The sequence below is a fragment of the Podarcis erhardii genome, assembly GCF_964252035.2.
Source record: "Podarcis erhardii genome assembly, chromosome: 10".
Classification (NCBI taxonomy): Eukaryota; Metazoa; Chordata; class Lepidosauria; order Squamata; family Lacertidae; genus Podarcis; species Podarcis erhardii.
In genome coordinates this window covers 23,113,773-23,136,308 of record NC_138500.1, presented here as the reverse complement: position 1 = coordinate 23,136,308, position 22,536 = coordinate 23,113,773, and the positions used below count along the sequence as shown (strand labels likewise).

The following is a 22,536-nucleotide window of genomic DNA, read 5'->3' as shown; positions in this document are numbered from 1 at the left end:
GGTGACGCAGTTAACAGCAAGGTGAAAGCAGCCTTGCAAACAAGCCTACAAAATTCACTGGCCCACTGTATTAATCACTTGTGACCTAAAAGAAAAGAAGTAGCAACACTTCTGTAAAATATTTCCCTGGTTAGGATCACCTGGAACTGATCCTTGCTCACTACAGGAGACAAAGCAAAGAGGGCACTAATTTATAAGATCGTGGGTTAAGAGAATAGATGTTTTGGGACTGCTAAACGACAATGGAAGGTGGAAGAAATGAACTAGTTTAAAAGGAAGGAGGAATGTCGAGGACAAAGAGAACCACACAGGTGAGCCACACAGACCTAGTAGGTCAATATCAATCTAGGCTGCATTCAGAAGGAATGTAAACCTAATTACTAAGGCTGAAAACAAGTAATTCCAGCCAATTATTTCTAGATGCTATAATAACCCGGTGCTTCCCAATCTCTTGACTGAATTACCAACTAAGACATGAAGCATATAGACATGTGCAAGCAATGGAACTGAGATCCCAGTTGAACCAGCTTAATTTGGCAAGGCCAAAAAAGATCTCACTGCAGAGTGGGTTTGCAAAAGCCTGCATGAACAATATGCACTGCAGTCAGGTTTCATGTCTTTTCTTTACTAGCTTGGTTGTGCTTAACCAGCCAAAGCCTTGCAGTATCTGAACATGTGCAGTATTGAGGATTTTTTCATGAATCTAACAGCTCCCCTTGGCCAGAGGATACAAAGTTACCATACGCAAAATCAAAAGATGCTGAAAATCCTAGACTCCTCATTGCCTCAGGAATAAGTCTGACTACAATGAAATTTTCCATGTCAAAAACCAAGTATTGTAGGAACTGCACATCTCTTCCCAACTTGAGCTGAGATTTCCCAGCTTACCACGACTGCAGAGGAACACATGCCGAATGACAGGACCCAGCGCATATTCAGACGATCCCCAACAATACCGCTGATAAAAAGACCCTTAAAAAAGAGAGGAAAATATTACCATTTAACAATATGATGTAGTCTTTGAACTAAGAATGCTTTCAACACAGTAGGCTTTAAGGTACCGCACTATTCTTTGTGGTTTGCATTCTAGAAGAGGCTATCTTGTATTCTAGAATTCTATATTGTATTCTAGAAGAGTTCAAACCTCTGAAGGGCACCAAGTTAGGGAAGGCAGGAATCCATCCATGCCCTGGCTTCTGCAAAGCCACACAAGCATTTGGTGGATCCAGAGCTTAATTCACTGGGAAGGAGTGTAGATGGGTGGTGGAGCATCAGCCTTATTCACAGAATGTCCCAGCATCAACCCCGGCATCTTGAGGAAGGGCAGGTGGACTTCTGTCTGAAACCATGGCAGTCTACTGTCAGTCCATGTAGGCAATACTGAGTCAGATGGACCAAAGATGTCACTTGGGGTAAAGCAACTTCCTAGGTTCTTAAGATCCTACAAATGTACACACACTACACCAGACCTGAGGGGGTTGTGATCTTCTTTCTCTCTCTCTTGACAGGCTTTTAGAGTTTGATGGGGGAAAAGGTTTCACTCACCACAGCATACGAGAACAGGAAGATGGTGTCCAAAGTTCCAAGGAAGAGTGTGGCTTTCCTAGTATCGGGAAATATATGGCTATTGTTCCAGAGCTGCAGAGAGAAGCAAAAATCACCCCAAAATGGGGATCTCAAATGTGCTGATGGGATAACCGAGCCTAACACCAACTTAAAAATGACCAGGGATAACCAGCACGACGCATCTTCAATGCCCCAGCCTTCATCAGAAGCACGAAGCAATCTCAGTACTGTAACACTGACTCCAACCACTAGAGGTCAGTCCCTTTTGCACTTTAGATAAAGATGTTAATGTTTTCATTCCTAAGGGCTATACTGAAGAGGTCCTATACTGTCTTACTTTTCAAAGTACAAACACACCCCACCCGGAATTACCCAGAAAGGGCTGCTTCACATTTGACACTTACTCTTAACTGTTTTTGTTGTTGGGGGCACATTGACACCATGATTCTGGTGCAGTTCTCCACTGAATGTCGATTGGTTGGCAGACCCAGATCTGTGCCATGTCATGATGTTAAGCAACTTTTTACTTTGAACACAACTTTTTAAATGTAACCATCAACTCTTTGGGGGCATGGGGCACATATGTAAACTGGAGAAGCTATTGCAGACACCATGCATGCAAAGCTGCCATACGCATGTACACAATACAATGCACACTCTCTTCCCCCCTCCATACCAGTAATTAAAATAGGGGGGGGTGTTGGGATCCCCCCTAGGCCTACTGTGTGGGCTGAGAGGTCCCACTGGAGAGATCAGCTTTTCTCCCCACCTGAAATCTGTAGGAAGACACACATATACACTGCAACCATTAGACTTGGGGGGGAAGCACTTCTTTCAAGATGAACTTAAGCAGGGAAAGAGGAAGGAGCTTTTAAGGCACAAAGGAAGCTCTCTGTGGGCACATCTCTGCCCAGAGGCACCATGTTTGTGACCCTTACTGTGCCATTACAAACAGAACAATGTGCAATGACAGATTATATGGCTGCTTCCAAGTGACAACTTGCAAACAGCCAAGCCATTTTCCATATGGTTGTCTGGAGCACAAATCTCTAAAAGCGAGGGATACATTAGTCTTCTGACACTACCTGAAGGCATAAATCAAGAGTGCTGATGATTGTATTGTTACCACACACACACACACACACACACACACAGCCTTTTGAAAGGACCAAGGGACAAGGGTATAGGTTAAGTGTGGAGCTGTGTGTACTTGCCCTGAATCAGAAAGGGAGGCAACCTGAGCTACTGCATGCCAGTGTGGTGTAGTGGTTAAGAGCGGTAGTCTCATAATCTGGTGAACTGGGTTCGCTTCCCCGCTCCTCCACATGCAGCTGCTGGGTGACCTTGGGCTAGTCACACTTCTCTGAAGTCTCTCAGCCCCACTCACCTCACAGAGTGTTTGTTGTGGGGGAGGAAGGGAAAGGAGAATTTTAGCCACTTTGAGACTCCTTTGGGTAGTGATAAAGTGGGATATCAAATCCAAACTCTTCTTCTTCTACTCAAGAATCACTGAATGCAATTGCCTTACTCCAGAGTAAGAATGCAGAGGATCGCAGCCTTGTGGCAACTTGCAGATAGCCAACTTTAGTTTTATGTCGAGTTAGGTATGGCCAACTGTTGGCCCGTAAGTAAAATCTAGGCCCCCAGAGCAATTTGATCTGGTTCTTGGCAGCCCGACTGACTTCTATTCTAAGCATGCTAAAAATGTTCCCCAACCATTTCATGTGCAAGGGGGAGAAAAATGTCTCCCTCCACTTTGTAAGCAAGGGGGTGATTCCACTGTGTTAATCCTCCTTTTATAGATTTTGTTATGTGGCACCCCAGCTATTCCTGAGCACTTGTTCTCCACAGCTCCGACACCATGACTGGCAGACAGTACTTGTCCGCTTCTGAGAAAGGAGCCCATTTGGGTGGCAAAATACACATCTGCCACTGTCTCACTCACAATGTGGGGGAAAGGGAGCAACCCAAGAATACAGAAGCTGGCACAAAATATATATATAGTGTTATCCTATTCAGGTTTATCTGGAGGCAAGTCCCCCCCATTTCTATAGGATCTTCCTTAGAGCAGCGGTTCTGAACCTGTGGGTCCCCAGATGTTGTTGGACTACAACTCCCATCATCCCTAGCTAGCAAGGCCAGAGCTCAGGGATGATGGGAGTTTGTAGTCCAACAACATCTGGGGACCCACAGGTTGAGAACCGCTGCCTTAGAGCCTTTGCTGCTGCAGCTGCTAAGGACAATAGTCATTTACCTCTCTTGCTTCCATGAAAGGAAAATTCCAGACGCTACAGAGCTGGGTGAAATCTTAGAAAGCCTACAGTGCTGAAAAAGAGAACGTCGCAGAGTCTCCCTTTCCCTTGCTTTTGGCGGTTTGGATGAATACATCCAACACTGGCCAAAGTCAATATTTAATGGAGTCAAGATTACCTACGTCAGAAATCTTGTGCATTCTGCTTATTGAGAAACCAGGCTGGACTCGCACAAGCAGGAGAGCAAGGTGTGCCCCCCCCGAGCCATTCTTTCACATCACTGCTCCTATACAGATGTCACGTGAGACACAATGCAGTGAAATCAGCCCCATGGAAGCTTCCTCCAATAGATCACTCTCCTGCGACAACAGGATGTAGTGCTTGGATGGTACCCAAAGAAAGCACAGATGATTTGTTTTGGCTCCCACAATGGAGAAGGGAGCTTCCCCTTTCAGGTGACCAACTTTGTGAGATGAGCTACCACTTCACAAGTAATAGCTGTTGGGCCCACCCCTCCCTGGTGGACAGAAAAGCATCCCTTTTGGGGGCAACCTGCAGACCTGTAATATGAATTTTATATCCTAGGTTAGCCGTATTCAAACCTAACCCATTGAAATGGATGGATATGACTAACTTACCTCATTTGGCTGGAGGCTGGGGGAGGTGTTGTTATGGGGAAAGGGGGTCCACTGGTTGGATATGCTGACCTTGACATTGCTAAACGTCTTCCGGGAGGCATGGAGCAAAGAGTAGCTGGGGAATTTATGGGGGTGGGGAAGAGGGGAGAGAGAGAAAGAAGGAATATCAGGTTATTTTCTCATACCTACAAGAATTGCTATCTGGTTTCCTGAGAGGTGCTGCCCTTGTCACTTCCGAAGAACTTTTGGAGTTTGCCATTTTTTGTGGCAACTGGTTGTCATTTATTCTGGTGGTATCCTTACATGGGGAGCTGCCCAGACGTTCCAATGATTTCGGATGGTGGATGTAAGATGCTCACATTAGTAGTCATAGACCTTTGTATTGCGAGGCCTCCTCCGGAGGATGTTCTGTCTGGCGGAAACCTAGTTCCTCCTCATCTAGATATCTCATTTTAGTCCAAAAGCCCGGAGAAATCTCCTTGGGGGTGGTTTTCCTTTTAGGGGGTGGTATACTGCCCTCCCTTATGTGTTGTGCTTTCATAATTAAAGGCGGGTTTATTTCTGCCTTTACCTGGAGGTTATGTGGACAACAATCTGCTGAGTTATATTCCTGTGTAGGGATCATTTTGGATGAAATCTGGCCCTCCCTTGTCACTGGCAAGTGCAACATTGGTTAGAGTGGGGAAGGATTTTAAAAGCTGGTCTTGGGAAGAACAGAACCTCCCAAAAGCCAAATCAGAAACTAAAATGAATAGAAGAGGAGTTGGGGCAGGGGATTGGGAACCTGTAGCACTCCTGCTATTGTTAATAGTACTGCTCCCATTGACCCCAACCAGCATAGTCAGTGGTCAGGAATACAGGAGTTGTAGCCCAGCAACTTCTAGAGGGCCACTAATTTCTCACCACAAGCAATGAGGAGAACGCCTGTTCTAGAATTAGAACATCCAAGCAAATATCAAGCAAGCATCTCCATCCAGAATCAGCTTCTTAACTGTCTCTCCACCTTCAACTTGCTCAACCGTCCACAAACCCCACAAAAATGGCTATCGTACAGACTCCGTTGCAACAACCTACCTGAAGAACGTGAGCAGGAACACAGCGACATGATGGTGTGTGCACTGCGACGTGAGGGTCCTGTTTGCAGGCGGCCTCCTCCGAACTCCAGGCATAGCTCTCCTTCTGGCTTCCCCAACTCCCCTCCCCAACCCCCTTTCGCCCTTTCAGGGTAGAACGTAGATTAGGTCATTTCTCTTCTCCCTTAATAATAAAAAAGAGGAATAGGTAAGCATAGGCAACATAATCAAAATCATTTTATTATTGCAATCATCAGAGTCTTTGGACATTCCCAGAGTTGGATGGTCTGGTTTGTTTGACAATGAGAAATCAAACATTTTGTGTTATTGGCCCATTCCGCCAATCGATATTCAACGGGCGCCTTTTGTGTCAATTTCTGCTGAAAACTTTTCTGTTCTGCCAGGCCTTTGCAGGCATTTAAGAATACATTTCCCACAATGGTCTATTGCTGTTTGTTTCCAATTTCTTTTTGCATTTAACTTGCTTTTAACTTTTTGTGATTTTATTGTCTGGTTTTATGTTTCCATTTTGTTGTAAATCAATGTGAGATTTTTTATGATGCAGTGTTATATAAACTGTTTTATAAATAAAATTAAAAAATTTCATAGAACTCAGTGGAACTTACTTATGAGAAAACTAGCTTAGAAAATTATTATTTTCTCCCACTGATGAGTCCCTTTACACACAGGAGTGTGTCCAAATAACTTGCAAAATTTTAAGTGCATAAAGCATAATGAAAAACCAGAAAATACAATAAAAATCATGCATAAAACAGATGCAATAACATAGAATAGCAGAGAAAATAACATCAATAGACAGCAAAATCATCATAGCCCATCAAATGCCTGGAAGAAGTTTTCATCTGGCACCAAGAGAATGTTAATTGATGGTGCTACATGGATCTTACAAGGGAGAGCATTCCACAAGCAGGGAAACACAACTGTAAAGGCCCTGTCTCTTGCTGCAACCCTTAGAAACACTGAACTGTAGAGTTCGAAGGGACCCCAAGTGTCATCTAGTCCAATCTCCTGCAATGCAGAAATCTCAACTAAAGGAACCCGGAGGAGAGCCTCAAATGAAGATTTAAAAATCTGGGTAGTTTCATATAGGGAGAGGCACTCTGAAAGATTAATGAACTTAGGGTCCTGTCCCAACACTATAAGAGGCCAAATACATTTATGTATATCTGTGTGAAAGCAATGGACTCATTAGTAATATGTCTTTCCCAAGACCTGCCACCCCGAGTCTCAAGATCTGCCCCAAAGTCCTAGTGCAGGATGGCGATATGAGACAAGGCATGGTTGGCAGCTGTGCTCTGTTTATGGAGCTCCCACCCACTTGAGATACAGTGGTGCCTCGCAAGACGAAATTAATTCGTTCCGCGAGTTGCTTCGTCTTGCGATTTTTTTGTCTTGCGGAGCGCGGATTCCCTGGGTATTAACGGCTTTAAGAAAAAGGAAGCAAACCCGCAAGACGTTTTTGTCTTGCGTAGCAAGCCCATAGGGAAATTCGTCTTGCGAAGCAACTCAAGAAACGAAAAACCCTTTCGTCTTGCGCGTTTTTCGTCTAGCGAGGCATTCGTCTTGCGGGGCACCACTGTAGTAGCTATTTCTACACAAGAGATGAAAACTTATTTGCCTTTGAAATCCGACGTTGAAGCTGGTTAGAGTAAAGGCTTTGTACTGCTGTTTTTTGTACTGGATGAGTGAATTTCTTCTGCTTTATAGTTTATATTACTGATTATAGGAAGAACAGAGTATAAAAACTCTGAAATAAATGCAGCCACAATACCGAAGCAGAGCACACAGGAGCACTGGCCCACATGCTGTATTCTGTTTCCAAAAGCAAGCAGATGCAACTAGCCCCGTCCAGGCATTCTGCTCGAATGTGTAACCCAGATAAGGATGAGTGCGCTGTCCCACTGCCATCCCCATTACATTCCAATTCTTAGAGGCTGAAGGTTTGAAGCGGGAAGATTCAAGAACTCATGGAGGCTCGGGACAGGCAGGGCTCTAAATCATGCAGGGAATCCCCATGAGTATAGGAGGCTCCCCCGATCAGAAACACCTTCCATAATCTTGAGGACAACAGAGCAGGGTGGATTTGATTTAAATTTAAATCACGATTTAAATCACTAGTCAGTAAGACTTGATTTAAATCATATTTTTTTAATAGAAAGACTCATTCTTGCTGGTATAATCTTAATATTTACAACCAGATGAAGGTTTCATTTTTGGCATAATAAATTTTCAGAGATAATTTTGGTTATACTATTAGAAATACATAGATAATTATGAAATTATTGTGAGGTTTAATAAGAACTGTTTATATTTGGAGAACTTTTCTGCTGTACTTTATTGGAAGGAGAAAAATAATCATTTCTTTAATAACAATTTAAACAATTTATTTAACTAAAACAATAACATTATAGCACATGTATCCATGTTTGTTAACTGATGTGGTTAAACTTAAAAAAACAAAACTTAGACTGAGTTTTAGCACACATGAAAAACTTATGAAAATTCCTGGTGAATAGGCTTTGGACTATAATATAACTTAAATAGAAAACTATCTTTAGAAATATTTTTCCTCCAAAAACATATTATTTTAAAAATCCGATTTAAATAAAAAAACCACAATTTAATATTTTTTTAAAAATCATTGATTTTTATCCACCCTTGTCCCCACTCTCTCTTTTGCATGTATGTGGTACTGTACACAGAAACAGAACTCCCAAATTGGAATACATCTGTGTCTCTGACTACAGATTACATTCACTGCTTGAGACGCAGCAGCTTCAAAACCACCCCCTGCCCTATGGCTGGAGTCTCCTAGAGAGAGACAGACAGGGAGAAAGCTGGAGGAGGCAACTGTTATTTGTCTAGGCTTATCTTATCTGTCCTTTAGTTGGCTATTTTTTCCTAGAAGTTGGGAGGGGGAGAAGGAAAATGAGCTGCTAGGAAGAGATCTTGGAGGAGATAAGCCACAGACTGCCCCTAGATCTGTGGCCCTCCAGATGTTGGATTACATCACCCTCAGTGGTCAGAGATGATGGGGGTTGTAGTCCAGCAACATCTGGAAGGCCAAAGGTCAGCCACCTCTGCCTTAGGCAAACTACTGTTCTCTCAACCTCAGTGTGCCCCCTCAAATCATTAATCCGGAAATAACACACTCATCCTACCTTACAGAGCTCTTGTTAAAGATTCACCATCTTGCCCAATATTCTTAAGGATTACTGAGGTGACATGTGCTGTTCAGGTCTGAGCTACTCTTTAGGGCTATCATGGGACAAATCCAGAGCTTCTAAGCTTCCCTTCTTCTGAGCCAAGGGCCATAAAGGAGAGAGAAAGAGCCTCAATAGATCGGGGTGGAGAAAGAAGGCTCAGCTTCTGAAGCATGGGCTAGATAGTCACCACTAATTATAACGTGAAGGTTGGCTTCACTCTGAAAGATGGGGGTGGCCCTTAGAAGAGGAGCTATGGCTCAGTGGTAAAGCATATTCCTTACATACAGAAGGTCTCAGGTTCAGTTCTTGGCATCACCAGGTAGGGCTGGGAGAGACCCCTGCCTGAGAGCTGCTGCCAGTTTGTGTAGACAATACTGAGCTAGATGGGCCAACGGTCTGATTGAGTTCGATAGCTTCCTCTGTTCCTTCTCTTGCTAGTCAACAGAGGAACCTTGCTGAAATCAGTTCTACTCCAGTAACATTGACAGAAAAACTGTAAAAGCAAAGAATACCAAGGAGTTAGGTAGGACTGATTAAAGGAGTTCCATTTCGCTTCCTACTCACTTTGGCAGCAGGACGCTGCGGGAATTAGCTAGATTTGACACAGGAGCATTTGGAAACAACCAGCTAAGAGCAGTCAAGACGCAGAAGGCCTCAGCGGCTCTGGCGATCACAAAGCACTTACTGGGTTAGGCTTGGATTTTCTCAAGCACACAAAGCTTGCAGGAGGCAAAAATTCTGCCGGGAACCAACAGCTGAAGAATATCCCCTTCATTACTTATATGGAAAGCTACTATATACTTTGCTGAGAATTGTACGGCACCAAACATTATCAAACACAGATTCACATTTGCACGACTCCACTACAGCATGTTGCTCCACAGCCTATAAAAATTGGGAAGGGTTCATAAGAGCTTGAAGGTTTTGCCTTCCATCTCAGCACACACTGCCTTATTAACTTGATTAAGACATGAAATATTTATCCAGTAGATGCTCTCCTGCAACTCATTTTTCCTCCTCCCTTCCAGAGCTTGCTGTAACCATATTTCCATGTTATGGCCGCATCAAGGTTAACTGAGGTTAAAGCTAACAGGATTGCTTCCAATCCATTAAGTAAAATAATGGTTTGGTACCAGCTTGCAAATCAATGTCTCAGGTTGTCTTCACTGCAGTTAGCCCCCAATGCACAACTTAACTATTAAATCCACAGTGTGGCATTACCTTTATTGGAAACTACCAAAAAGTTTTTTGTTTCTTTAAGGTGGCAAGTTCTTCATCAGACAAAATACTACACAAGACAAGGGGTGACTGTGCATGGAAAAATAAGAAAAGAACAAAACTATGGTTACAGCAAGCCGAAGAAGGGAGGCAAGAATTCATACAAAAGAGGGAAGTTGGCAGCAGGAAGGAACCACAAAGGCCTGCGGTACACCTCCAATCTCCAATCTTTGTACTATTGCTTGAACCAGATTGGTGCCAGCAAGTAGCTAATATCCCCAAAATGTTCCTGGTCCCATCTGGGAACAAAGATCAGATAAGACTGACTGCCCATGTCTTAAAACACCCCAAGAATTAGCTGCCCCTTTTTGCCAGGAAAGCCTTGAGGTACTCTTGCTTCCTCGCCACCCCAAATAACAGAAAACATTCCTTTGAAATAAATGCCCAACACCAACCGAAACACTTGTAAATTGCTGGCGGGATTACAACCTGACCAGGCTTAAGCTAAAAACCCCCTTTTGTCTGTTTAATTCGAGAATAAATACAGAAATCCCAGACTTGTTTACTTTCCTCCGGCTTTTGACTCAGATGCCTCCAGAGCAGCATTCCCTCCTTAACCTTAACATGCCTTGCAAACCTAGTCCACCTGCTCAAACGGCTACGTGGCAGGAGGCTGCTGTTAAAAGGCACCCAGGGCCAGCACAACAAGCAGCAGCTTCGGGCCATTTCCCGCTGAAGCCACGGCAAGGCGGACCCGCGTGTCCCAGGGCACGTCTGAATCCGGCCTGACCCGAAAGCGGGAGTCTTTCCTCCTTGCTTTCGAATAATAATAATTTTTTAAAAATCACATTCAAGGACAATGACTCAAGAAACCTCACAAACCCGGCCGTGAGCGTGGGCTTGAGGGGCAGTGGAGCCGCCCCTGCCTCCCTCGCTCGCCTCCCCCAGCCCTCGTCGGGGTTCCTTCCCTTCCCTCCTCGCAGCCCCCGGGAGCCTCCACGTAAACACCGCTCACCTGCCCGCATTTCCAAGGCAACTTCCAGGAAGTCACGTGAGAGCCTCCTCTTCCGAGCCGGCGCCGCTCGCGCGCCACCTCTCCCGCTCCCTCGCCAGCTCGGGCCGCGGCCCCGCCCACCTCACCCTCGCGGTGCACTCTGGGAGTCGTAGTCCTCCTCCTCCTCCGTGCTGCCCGTGCTGCTTCAGCTCGCGAAGGCGGCTGTGAGGCTGCGGCCGCCGGAGCTGGCAGCTCTCCGCGTTGCTTTCAATGGGCTGCGTTGTGGCGTCGTGGGATCGGGCCGCGCAGTGCCCCTGCGAGGCTGGAAAAGCCTTTACCTGTTTCCTTCGGGGAGCAAAGCAGCGATTAACTACAAAACAACCACCACCATCTCAAACCCCGTTGAACTGAAGGGGACTGACTTCCGAGTAAACATGCATTGGATCGGGCCGTCATTTTGCCACTGTCCAGAAGCTGGGAGGGCGAGGGCGCCTCTCCAAATCTTGCTCATTTACCCGGGAGTAAGAATAGGCATTTAACAAGAGATATATTTCCAACAAACTTTTAAAAACTCCTGTGCTTTTCAACAGCTGCCTATCACTTAGAAATCCACCAAGTTGTTATTGTTATTATTTATTGAATTTATATACCGCCCTATACCCGGAGGTTTCATTCAGGGCGGTTCACAAAATACGATAAAAATATAAAACCACAAAATACATAATTAAAATAAAAACAACAACCCAACAACCCCCCCCCCCCAATTTAAGAGCATAGGATCCTCACAACATTTAAAGTAAGTTGTCTCCATCTCTGCATCTCTACCTGTGGGATGCCTGCCTTCTGCTATGCATCTCTGAGAGGCGCAAATTTCCAGTTGCACAGAAATCTTTACCAATAGGAGTGGAAATGGAGCCAGTGAATGGACTGTTAAAAACACACACACACAAACACACACACACACAAAAAAACCTCTTACCGGTTTCTGCAGTTATTGTGCTAGAAGGGATTTTACCTTTTGAGATTAAACAGCTCATCCTAGGGGGATACCACAGTCCCATTCCCCCACCCCTGCAAGGCTTCTATGCTCCTAACAGTGATATATGAAAGGCAGAATTTCACCTGGCACAGCTTTTTCCTGACATGGACATGCAGCAGAAGGAATGGCTCCAGCCTCCACCTGACAGAGCTTCAGTCCATTTTTAGATAGTGAGAACCTCAGTAGGCATCGCCCATACGTGTATGTGCTGGCATGAGGAAAAACCCACAGAATGTGCAGAGCAGGAAGAAAAGGTGGATATCGTAGTTTCTTTCTGTTGCTAGATTTGAACAATGGTTCTCTTCTGGATAACTTATTAATTATTTGACAGCTTGTTTCTCTCTTGGAGTCTAGAGACCTGTATCAGTTACTTGACTGCTGTGTGAGAAAAATTCTCAGTGCAGTTTGCAGGGGGAATATTGTTATTCTTCAATCTAAAGCCAAACCAGATGCATATTTGATGTTAGTAGTAAATTAAGCTTAATAATGCAAGCAGCATCGTTACCAAAGCAAGGCTCTATGGACCTGAAAGCACATGCTACTGACTACAATAGCAATTCTGACTCAACATGTATAGGATTGGACTGGTTAATTAAGGAGGAAGTTGAGTTTTTTCTTTTAAGATATCAGGCCTGTGCTTTACTTCTCTGTATTTTCAACACAAGTGGCTTCTCACTTTTGATACTGTTTGAGAAAGTTGTGCAGACTTAAACTCTTTGTGTAGTGCAATCCTGCAAATGCCCAAGGCTGCAGTCCTATACAGTGGTACCTCGGGTTAAGTACTTAATTCGTTCCAGAGGTCCGTACTTAACCTGTAACTGTTCTTAACCTGAAGCACCACTTTAGCTAATGGGGCCTCCTGCTGCCGCCATGCCGCCGGAACACGATTTCTGTTCTCATCCTGAAGCAAAGTTCTTAACCTGAAGCACTATTTCTGGGTTAGCGGAGTCTGTAACCTGAAGCGTATGTAACCTGAAGCGTATGTAACCTGAGGTACCACTGTATTGGATCCACTTACCTAGGGGTAAGCTCTCCCATCCCTTGAAAAACAGTGGCACTTACCTCTTAGTGGCCAAGCACAGAATGTTGCTGTTGGTTTCTTTATGACTGCCTGACAATGATTCACTTTTCAGCATTCATGTTATTCAGAGAAATACAACACTTCCTTTGCACTGAGCTAGGAAGTGGCTTTCATATAAGGCTGTATACGAGTGCCTCTCTGGGGGTTGGTGCTCCAACTAAGTAGTTAAAGAAAAGCTCAAGGATTGAGTTGGGTAAGATTCATTTTATAAACAGAATAGCCTGAAGACATTGAACTTGTAGGACTACATTTCCCATCAGGCTGCAAGCAAGCCCAGGAAAGGTGGGAGGGGAATACAAAGAGAGCTATACCTGGCCGTGCAGGTAAGAGAAAAGGGTGAACAACAGGTGAACAAAAGTTGGTGTCGAGGTTTACTACTGCTTTAAGATATTGTGGAGGGTTTTAATGTTTTACTGCATTGAGCAATGACTGTCCCTTCTGTGGTCTGAGGAAGGGAAATTTTTGCTGGAGCAAGAGTTGAAAGGAGGAATTGTGGAAAAGAGAACTGATGGTGGCTTCGATGTTACGCTCGCTGTGATAACGAGGAAGCAGTTCTGCAAGGGGGCAGGCGCTGGAAAGAAAGGTTTCTCTTTGTTACTGATAAACCTACGAAGGGAAAATACAGGAGTGTGTGAGCTGGAAAAACTGCTCTTTCTCTCTGCCGCTCATACCAGTCCTAATGACTTATAAATGCACACTTTCTACCTGTTGTCCTTGGGTGTAAAAAGATATCTGCTCACCATGAGAGAATAGCTTCTTTGTGACAGCAGTGCTGACAAGACAGTGCCTACTTGTTCTAATTTTTCTCCCAGCAAAAGCTGACCTCTCTCTTAATACTGTGGATTATATGAATTGTGCTTTCTCTAGAGTGTCATGATAAAGAGGTTGCTTCATGCTATCAGGTGATTCATCCAGCATAGGTAGAAGTACCGGTAGATTTCAGGCTTGTGTGATCTTTGTTAGTTTTTACTATAAAAAAACCCTGAGAAGCAACTGTGAGGGTGCAAAATGGCGGTTTGGGGTTGGCTGGGGCAACTAGGTATAAAGTGGTGATTTAGGGGGATGAGCTACCTACCGAGTGCATCCAATGCTCAAATTATTTGGGGGGTGGGGAGAAGTAGAGGGGCCTTTATGAAATCCACAAGCCTCAACCCTGATCACCACAACTTCTGCCCAATTCCCCGCTTGTACACAGTACCTAAGAGAGTGGGACCCCCATCTTCCCACCCTAACCCAATAATTTGAAAACTAGCTGCATTTTAAAATGTGCTAGAATGACCTGCATATAAAAGAAAAGAAAAAAAGACACGGCATTTTAGACCTTTGATTGCCATTGCTAAACAACTGGGAGACAGAAACCCTTGCAAATCTACTGCATATCACTCTGTTTTGTCCTGGCCCCAGATTTATGTGGGCACATCATGCAGAACACCCAACACCTCCAGTTCAAAAGATAACAGGCAGCAGGATTAAAGTTTACCCTGCCAATGCAGATGATGTCTGTTGTTGTTATTATACCCATATTGGAGGTGTGGGCCGACAGCAAATGCACACCATCCCTTCAAAGCCCGTTCAACACACATATCAACTGTTTGGATTCCCCCAAAGCATCTTGGGGAGTGTAGTTTTTGGGAAAGGCATGTGTTTTAAATGTGTGTTGAATGGGCTTTAAATGCAGAGTGTGGGTTGCCCAATGCTGCTACTCCCACTTTGTTGCAGGGCAGGGGTGAGTTAGAGTAGTGTACGACAACCCTGAAGTGTAGTCCAGTGTTATGCTGGTGTTTTGCTTTTTGTTCAGTAAGTGGGTAGGAAATGCTGAAAAGTTGGACGTAATTAATTAAGGGTTAGAGGGGGACATGGGAGCTAGGGAAATTAAGGTCTTCAGCCATGGATGGAAAGATGTCTGAATGTGAAACAATAGAGAAAGCAAGTTTTTTTGATTTTGACAAAGAGGAATGGCTGAGGGGCTCAGAATGAAGCTAGCGGGGCAGGCTGCCTTCTGCTGTCCATCAGCATTTACTGCCTGAGATGATTGCCTCCCTCTGCCTAATGGCAGGGCCAGCCCTGATAGGATTGCAGGCTACATTGCCACCTTCAGCTTTAAACCTAAAAAGGTTTGATTTCCCTGTTACGCTGCTCCAGTGGCCTATACAAGTTTATTACTAAACAAGATGGGGCTGAACTAGACAGAGCCAGGCTGCAACTTGAAACCCTGTCATTACGAAAACCTGACCTGCTGGAGGTAGAATGAAAGCCCTCTAGCAAACTCCACACACTCCTTTGCCACTCAGTAGTTAGGTGAATTTTTCCATTGTCTTTTAGCAGTAGCTGCCGATAACAATAACAACTAGGGACCAAAGTACCTTAAGGGCTGTCTCCTTATGCTCCATCTTGATCAGTGATCTCTCTGTTGGGGCACTCCAGGTGCTTCCTCATGCTCCTCTGGTTTGGTTGACTGAGCCTTTAGTGCGGAAGGCCCTGTGGGACTCCCTGCCACTGGAGGTTTGGCAGCAACCATCGCTCCCTTCTTGCAGATGTCTTTTGAATAATATATTACTTCCAAAGGACTTTGCAATATGAATTTTCCCTTTTCAACCGATTGGTATTTGTTCATGTTTTTATGGAGGCTTTCTGTTGATTTTATTTTCATATGCTGCATACTGCCTTGATATTTATTAATTTTTTTAATGAAAGTGCAGCGTATAAATACATAAACAGCCAAACAAACAGTAGGAAGAGGGAGTGCAGCGATGAAATGTTTTGGTGCAAAGTACTTCCGCCAGCAGACTGACACTCTTTGGGCCCAGTATCTCTGCTGAGTGGTACAACATGATCAGGAAGAACATAAGCTCCTACTACTAGTTAAATGGTATTTGGAGTCTGGCTGTTCTTTGCACTCATTCTTGCTCACACTATTCTAGGGCCAAGTCGCTCAGGGCTCCAGAAGATCATGGCTTTCTCCGGTTCTGACATGGACGAGGCTTTTGACTACTTGTTCAAGATCATTCTGATTGGAGACTCTAATGTGGGGAAGACGTGCGTGGTCCACCGCTTCAAGTCTGGGCAATACCACGCAAAGCAGCAGAACACTATTGGAGTGGACTTCACGGTACGTTCGCTGGAGATTGACGGCAAGAAAGTGAAGGTGAGTGGCACAGTCTCCTTTCTCCACTGGTGGGCGTGGGCAGGTGGGCATGGCTTGCCCAAAACAGCCTCACAGGCCAAACAGGAGGCCTGGTGGGTCTCAATAGACTCATGGACCAGAGGTCCCCAGCGGTAGCTGATTGTTGCATCTTAAATGGCACCTTCATTTCCCAAGGAGGCTGAAATAAATGGAAGTTCTGGAAATGATGAAATTCATGTTGATCAACTTAAACATCATTTAGGCTATAACCCTAGACTACCTGCTTACCTGAGAGCAAGTCCTTTTGAGCGCACATGGGGCTGACTTCTGATTAGACCCACAGGATTGCACTGTGTAAATAGATGAAGAGGGTGATCAACTGGAGATTTTGATGGCAATGCTTGGGATAGTTGCAAGTTGACTGTGGGCTAAATGAGTTTGTGGATAAATATGACTGCAGTCTGGAGACTGTATTTCAACTCACTGCTCTTTCTGTTCAGTAAACTTAGGTTGACTTGAATGATCAGTCTCTGGGAGAAAGTTAATTTTATTTCATTGTATCTCCCCCCCCCAACCCCCACTCTACCTTTCAGATACAGGTGTGGGACACAGCAGGTCAAGAACGCTTCCAGACTATAACCCAGAGTTATTACCGCAGTGCCCATGGGGCTATTCTTGCCTACGATATGACCAGGAGGTCTACTTTTGAGTCAATTCCTCACTGGATTCATGAGATTGAAAAATATGGTGCTGCCAACCTGGTCCTGATGTTGATTGGTAGGTGATAAATTCTACCACCAACAGCATGAGTTTAAACTCACCTGCTTTTTCTTGGTCTTTAATTTTGAAATTTATTTTTAAAGCTGAAGCAAGCATGCATAGTCCTTTTTTCTGAACTAGGAAGAGAGAACCAAGAGAAATGGATGAGCTCAGAAAGATACTACTACTACTAAGGGACATGGGTGGCACGGTGGTCTAAACCACTGAGTTTCTTGGGCTTGCTGATTGGAAGGTTGGGGGTTCGAATCCCCGTGATGGGGTGAGCTCCCATTGCTCTGTCCCAGCTTCTGCCAACCTAGAGGTTTGAAAGCACACCAGTGCAAGTAGATTAACAGGTACCGCTGCAGCGGAAAGGTAAATGGTGTTTCCATGCGCTCTGGTTTCCATCATGGTGTCCCGTTGCACCAGAAGTGGTTTATTGTCATGCTGGCCACATAACCTGGAAAGCTCTCTGTGGACAAAAACTAGATCCCTCATCCTGAAAGTGAGATGAGTGCCGCAACACCATAGTTGCCTTGGACTGGACTTAACTGTCCAGGGGTCCTTTACCTTTACCTACTACTAATTTATTACTTATATCCCACCCATTACTTATTTATTTATTACTTATACCCCACCCATCTAGCTGGGTTGCCCCAGCCACTCTGGGTGGGTTCCAACATAATAAAAACACAGCAAAACGTCAAACATTAAAAACTTCCCAATACAGGACTGCCTTTTGATGTCTTCGGAAAGTTGTGTAGTTGTTAATTTGTTTGATATCTGATGGGTGGGCGTTCCATAGGACGGGCACGACTACAAAAAAGGCTCTCTGCCTGGTTCCCTGTGACCTTACTTCTTGCAGTGAGGGAACCACCAGAAGGCCCTCAGAGCTGGACCTCCATGTCTGGGCTAAACGCTGAGGGTGGAGACGCTCTTTCAGGTATACAGGGTATACAGGGCTGAGGCCATTTAGGGCTTTAAAGGTCAGCACAATCACTGTGCTCAAAAATGTACTGGCAGCCAATGTAGATCTTTTATGACCAGAGATATTTGGCCCCGGTGATCACTTCTGGCTTTCCCATTTGTCAGAATAGACTCAACTGACTGCATTAAGGATCCAGTTATAAGTTAGAAGATAATACTTGCAAGTAGGTAAATGGGAACCCTGCAGCAGCTCCCCACCTGTCATTTTTTTCCAGGATGACAAGAAATCATTAATGAGTCCTATTTGGGTTCAAACCACTACAAATCCACCTAACAGTTACCTCGTTCAACTCACATTTTACCAGCTTCCTCACAAGGATATCATGGGGGACTGACTTTGATTTGATAGTCGTAACTCAGGTTTTTTTTTTTTTGAATTATTTTTTATTCATTTTACAATACAAAAATATAAAAACACATAACACAATTTTTCACAAATACATTTTTTGGAGTTCCCACAGCTCTTTTGCAAATCTTCCGTTTTAGTCCTTCTTCCGCATTTCTTAATCTAATATTGCCTTTTATTAAAAACCTCCTCTTTCTTATTCCCTTTTTTACAATATTTCTGATATTATTTTCACAGAGCCTCTTGCAAACCTACAAACAACTCAGTTTTAATCTTGTTGCAGCATGTCTCCTTTACGCCGCTTAGAGACAGCTGTGGTTGAATGGCACGCAAATGGTTGAATAATAATAATAATAATAATAATAATAATAATAATAATAATAATTTATTATTTGTACCCCGCCCATCTGGCTGGATTTTCCCAGCCACTCTGGGCAGCTTCCACAAAGACCAAAAATACACTAAGATGTCACACATTAAAAACTTCCCTGAACAGGGCTGCCTTCAGATGTCTTCTGAATGTCAGGTAGTTGTTTATCTCTTTGACATCTGATGGGAGGGCGTTCCACAGGGCGGGCGCCTCTACCGAGAAGGCCCTCTGCCTGGTTCCCTGTAGCTTTGCTTCTCGTAATGAGGGAACCGCCAGAAGGCCCTTGGCGCTGGACCTCAGCGTCCGGGCAAAATGATGGGGGTGGAGACGCTCCTTCAGGTATACTGGGCCGAGGCCGTTTAGGGCTTTAGAGGTCAGCACCAACACTTTGAATTGTGCTCGGAAACATACTGAAGTACATAAATAAACCATGACCCACGCTGCTTGATGTATGTATCCAAAATGTCACTGAAACCTTCTTAATCCATTTCAAAGGGAACAAGTCAGATGAAGCTGAGAAGCGCCAAGTCCTGTTTGAAGATGCTTGCACTCTAGCGGAGAAGCATGGCATCCTTGCTGTATTGGAGACATCCGCCAAAGAGGCCCAGAATGTTGACGAAGTCTTCATCCTCATGGCTAAAGAGCTGATGGCCAGAAATACCTTGCAGCTGCATGGCGAGGCTGCCTATTCAGATACCATCCATCTGGACAGCAGGCCAGTGGTTTCTAATTGGGATGATGAGAAGTCCAACTGCTCATGTTGATGAGGTGCTTTCAAGGAGAAGCAGCAACCAGGGGTAATTCCTGGGGCCTGTTTTTTTATGAGAATCACTCTGCTAGCCTCATTTTGCCACCCTGATAACATTTCAGCCAGGCAACTTCGACTTCCTGTCGTTCTTCAGAAGCAGAGGCCACCCTTTGTTCTGACAGGTTGCAGTGGCTGAGACTCGCAGTGCTACCTTTTCAGTTGAAGAGAAGGAAGGTCTATTGGAAACCATTTGCTTAAGTGGACAGTTAACTATTTTTTGCCCAGTCAGGTGTCTGTTTGTTTCTACCAAGGGCTGTGGAAAATAATGGTGAGTTTACTTGCCAGTCACTACAATCTCTTCTTGTATATGTTAGCTTCTAATTGGGGGTGCCATTGACAGCCATTGGCAGCCCGTGTAGTGAAATGTTAAAAAGAATGGCTTTGAATGGTTGCATCCCAGATGACTCCTTTACCAAGCGGCCCAGTGCTTTTGTAGCAATCTCAGAAACTTGATTAATCGAGGGCAGTTGGCTGGTCTTTTTGTCAGTTTTCTTAGGATTCTCCCCACCTCTCCTTGCCATCAATGGCTAGCCTTTATGAAGATGTTTAAGGGGGGATTTTTGTGTGCCTGTTTCCTTTCCTCACTCCGACTGATGGCAGACAATTCAAAGTAAAAAGCGTTTATATGATGTTCCCTTTTGGAAATTTGAATCGACTGAAGTTGTTACACCAGAGTTTTCCAACTATGTGTAATATTGTTTTACATCTACTACAAGTTTTATCAAAGAAATCCCTGGTTTAGCCTAAGGGGGCATCTGGTCCATAGGCCTTGTGGCACATTTGGAGTTTTTAGCAAGTGCGGTGGGTGTGGTTTTTCTCTCCCTCCACCCACCCCCCCGCACAAAGAGCCAGTGGAAGAGAGCACATTTGCACACAATTCACTTTTCGTGGGATGTGAGAGTTGGATTCAGTAGAATTTGAGTCATGGAAAGCCCATAGATCTGAAAGAGGAAGTGGCAAGAACACGACTCTTCCAACTTCCTCCTATGCACTTACTAAGGGAGAAAATGGTAATCACCCTAAGCACCTCATGACTAAGGGGGGAGGGTTTTGTGGGTTCCACAGAAGCCACATTAGTGACCTGTGATTTAGCCGTAACATTCTCTTGCCAGGCAGTTGCCTCAAGCAAGTTTGCCCATAGGGCCAGAAATACAGCAGCCATTGCCCTCCTTATGCACTGAGCATCTGCATGCAGTAATGTAGGTGGATAAATAAGACAGGAGCCACAACCACATCCTGTGGCAGTGGATTCTATACAGTGACGTGTTAAATAGTGCTTACCTTTCTGTCTGTCCGGAAGCAATGGAGTCTCAACTTCATGCTGTGACCTTGAGGTCTCTTCTTATGAGGGACGGAAATCTCTGTCCCTTAACAGTGCATGATGTTGGCTCAAGAATAAATAAGTATATAGAAAGGAGAATTCCTGGATTGCAAGATCCAAGTTTGGGGCAAGTACTCATTGGAGAGAGAACCCAAGCAGAGATTTAAAACCACAAAGCAATGCAGCAACATAAGGCATGGAAATATAGGCTGTTAGACTTTTAAAATATGTCTTTCTATGTAAGTTCCAAAATAGTTGCCTCTTTAGTACGTTAAAAATGGTTTGCTTACAGACTCTCCAAAGGTCAGATTCACATGCTTTTGCATACATCAGTCAGAAAGGCTGCACAGGCAGTAAAACTTAGTTTAGTTCCAAGGTGGTGAAAGTTATTATTGGTAATAATTATTGGTTTAGGAACTCAAGAGTGGCTTGAGAGAGCCATGCGGTCTGAACTGGAGAAATAAGCTCGGACCTCACACCTTGAGCTTCTCAGGTAGACTTCCTCCCTAGGTGAAGGGGAACAGCCTGACAGGACATCTTGCTCTATGGTCTTAACCCCTTCATGCATTACTTAAGACTTAAGCATGTTGGTTAAATAAGAATGAGACTGGTTATCCCACACATGAAGGGAGCCCCACAGAATTGCTGGAGTAGCTCAAGGCCCTCTTAGCCAGCAACAGTGACAGCCACTTGTATTCACCTAATTATTTCCACATTAGCAAAGTCCCCAAATAAACAGGAAAGCTAGCTCATGCTTCTGCCTCTATAGTTTATGCACGTGCATAATGCTTGGGCTACAGTGGATATAAAAATCTGTGAATTGGCCCAAAAAATTAGTTTTTACTGTTGCTGTTGATTAAGTTGTCAAAAGTGCTGCCAACCATGGTGGGGCGGGGGGGGGGGAGAGAAAAGAAATAAATGTTCACCCCACCACCACTTCTCATGACCCAGTTTGTGCATACATGTGAACTGAATTGCAACCACTTTGACTGTTTTCAGCCTGAGGGTAGAGCGAGTCTTTTTTTAGCAATCTGTATGCTGTTCTGGGAGTGTTTTTGGGGTTAACGCCTGAAATAAGGCTGTTTCTCTCATCCTTCCAAGGCACTCTCATGCAACTACTACGGATGACCACATAATCTGAAAGGTGTACTGAGGCACAAAATACCTATGGAAAGGGATACAGCATGTCAACAGATAGCACTGTACTAATTTCAGTAGTTTATACCAGCATATTTATCTCTGTGTGTCTGAACACATGCCTCAGCCTAGGGAAAACATTTTACCCGACATCTTCATGAATCTCACTCATTTTGATAGTAGCACCTGCCTTTGAAACACAGATTAGGTCAGCATTTTCTGATTTAAGGGAGTTAGGTCTCACTGGCAACCTGACGCTACACGTTTTACTCCCAATTCAGTGACAAGGATTAAAGCATAGGTCTCATGCCATTACTCAAAAAAATAATAATATTTTTTGTCTCTCTCATACAAAGCTTCTCTCTTCTCTATAACATTGCAATTAGTTGAATCTATATGTTGATATTAAGCATGAGGGGGATGGAAATGTCCAGATGATCAATTGCTATTGGTGACTAAAAACTGGGTGCAGAGGTCAGGAAACACATTTTCATCCTAAATTTTGCAGGTTTTTTGCAGCCCACATTTGAGAAAACCGCTATTACGACAAAATGGAGAGCACATGGGAACGTAACTAAAATATAGGAGTTCCAAAA

General features: G+C 44.3%; 2 protein-coding genes and 1 long non-coding RNA gene across 10 annotated transcripts in view; 2 read left to right on the top strand and 1 right to left on the bottom strand.

Annotated features, from left to right (window-relative positions):
• SLC37A3 (solute carrier family 37 member 3) overlaps nucleotides 1-11,095 on the bottom strand; it is a 30,145-nt gene extending 19,050 nt beyond the window's left edge. Inside the window, exons 1-5 of the mRNA XM_081878353.1 lie at nucleotides 10,990-11,095; nucleotides 5,531-5,713; nucleotides 4,457-4,571; nucleotides 1,546-1,638; nucleotides 889-972 (exon numbers count right to left, since the gene is read on the bottom strand). Coding sequence (XP_081734479.1) covers nucleotides 889-972; nucleotides 1,546-1,638; nucleotides 4,457-4,571; nucleotides 5,531-5,625 — 387 coding nt within the window. The 5' untranslated portion in view covers nucleotides 5,626-5,713; nucleotides 10,990-11,095. The remainder of the gene's footprint in view (nucleotides 1-888; nucleotides 973-1,545; nucleotides 1,639-4,456; nucleotides 4,572-5,530; nucleotides 5,714-10,989) is intronic.
• Nucleotides 1,137-4,438, top strand: LOC309351051. Its single transcript, XR_014160677.1, has 3 exons — nucleotides 1,137-1,412; nucleotides 1,509-1,820; nucleotides 3,841-4,438. It is a non-coding gene; the product is annotated as an uncharacterized lncRNA (long non-coding RNA).
• A 75-nt stretch (nucleotides 11,096-11,170) lies between the features above and the next one.
• On the top strand, nucleotides 11,171-20,127 carry RAB19 (RAB19, member RAS oncogene family). Of its 8 annotated transcripts, none has more exons than XM_081878357.1 (4): nucleotides 11,171-11,396; nucleotides 16,010-16,233; nucleotides 16,806-16,989; nucleotides 19,170-20,127. In XM_081878357.1, the coding sequence occupies exons 2-4, from the start codon at nucleotides 16,039-16,041 to the stop codon at nucleotides 19,436-19,438; spliced, it is 648 nt and encodes a 215-aa protein (XP_081734483.1). In that variant the 5' UTR covers nucleotides 11,171-11,396; nucleotides 16,010-16,038; the 3' UTR covers nucleotides 19,439-20,127. The 8 variants fall into 8 exon arrangements, with proteins under 8 accessions (XP_081734483.1, XP_081734482.1, XP_081734481.1 ...); XM_081878356.1 differs by having other exon boundaries at nucleotides 11,171-11,489; XM_081878355.1 differs by having other exon boundaries at nucleotides 11,171-11,544.
• The last annotated feature ends 2,409 nt before the right edge of the window (nucleotides 20,128-22,536 follow it).

Excerpts from the sequence above, each read along its gene's own strand:
- RAB19 (XM_081878354.1), top strand. The coding sequence starts at position 12,240 with ATGTGCAGAGCAGGAAGAAAAG. Across the intron at positions 12,262-16,009 it reads GTGCAGAGCAGGAAGAAAAG|GGCCAAGTCGCTCAGGGCTC; the intron begins GTGGATATCGTA and ends ACACTATTCTAG. Across the intron at positions 16,234-16,805 it reads TTGACGGCAAGAAAGTGAAG|ATACAGGTGTGGGACACAGC; the intron begins GTGAGTGGCACA and ends TCTACCTTTCAG.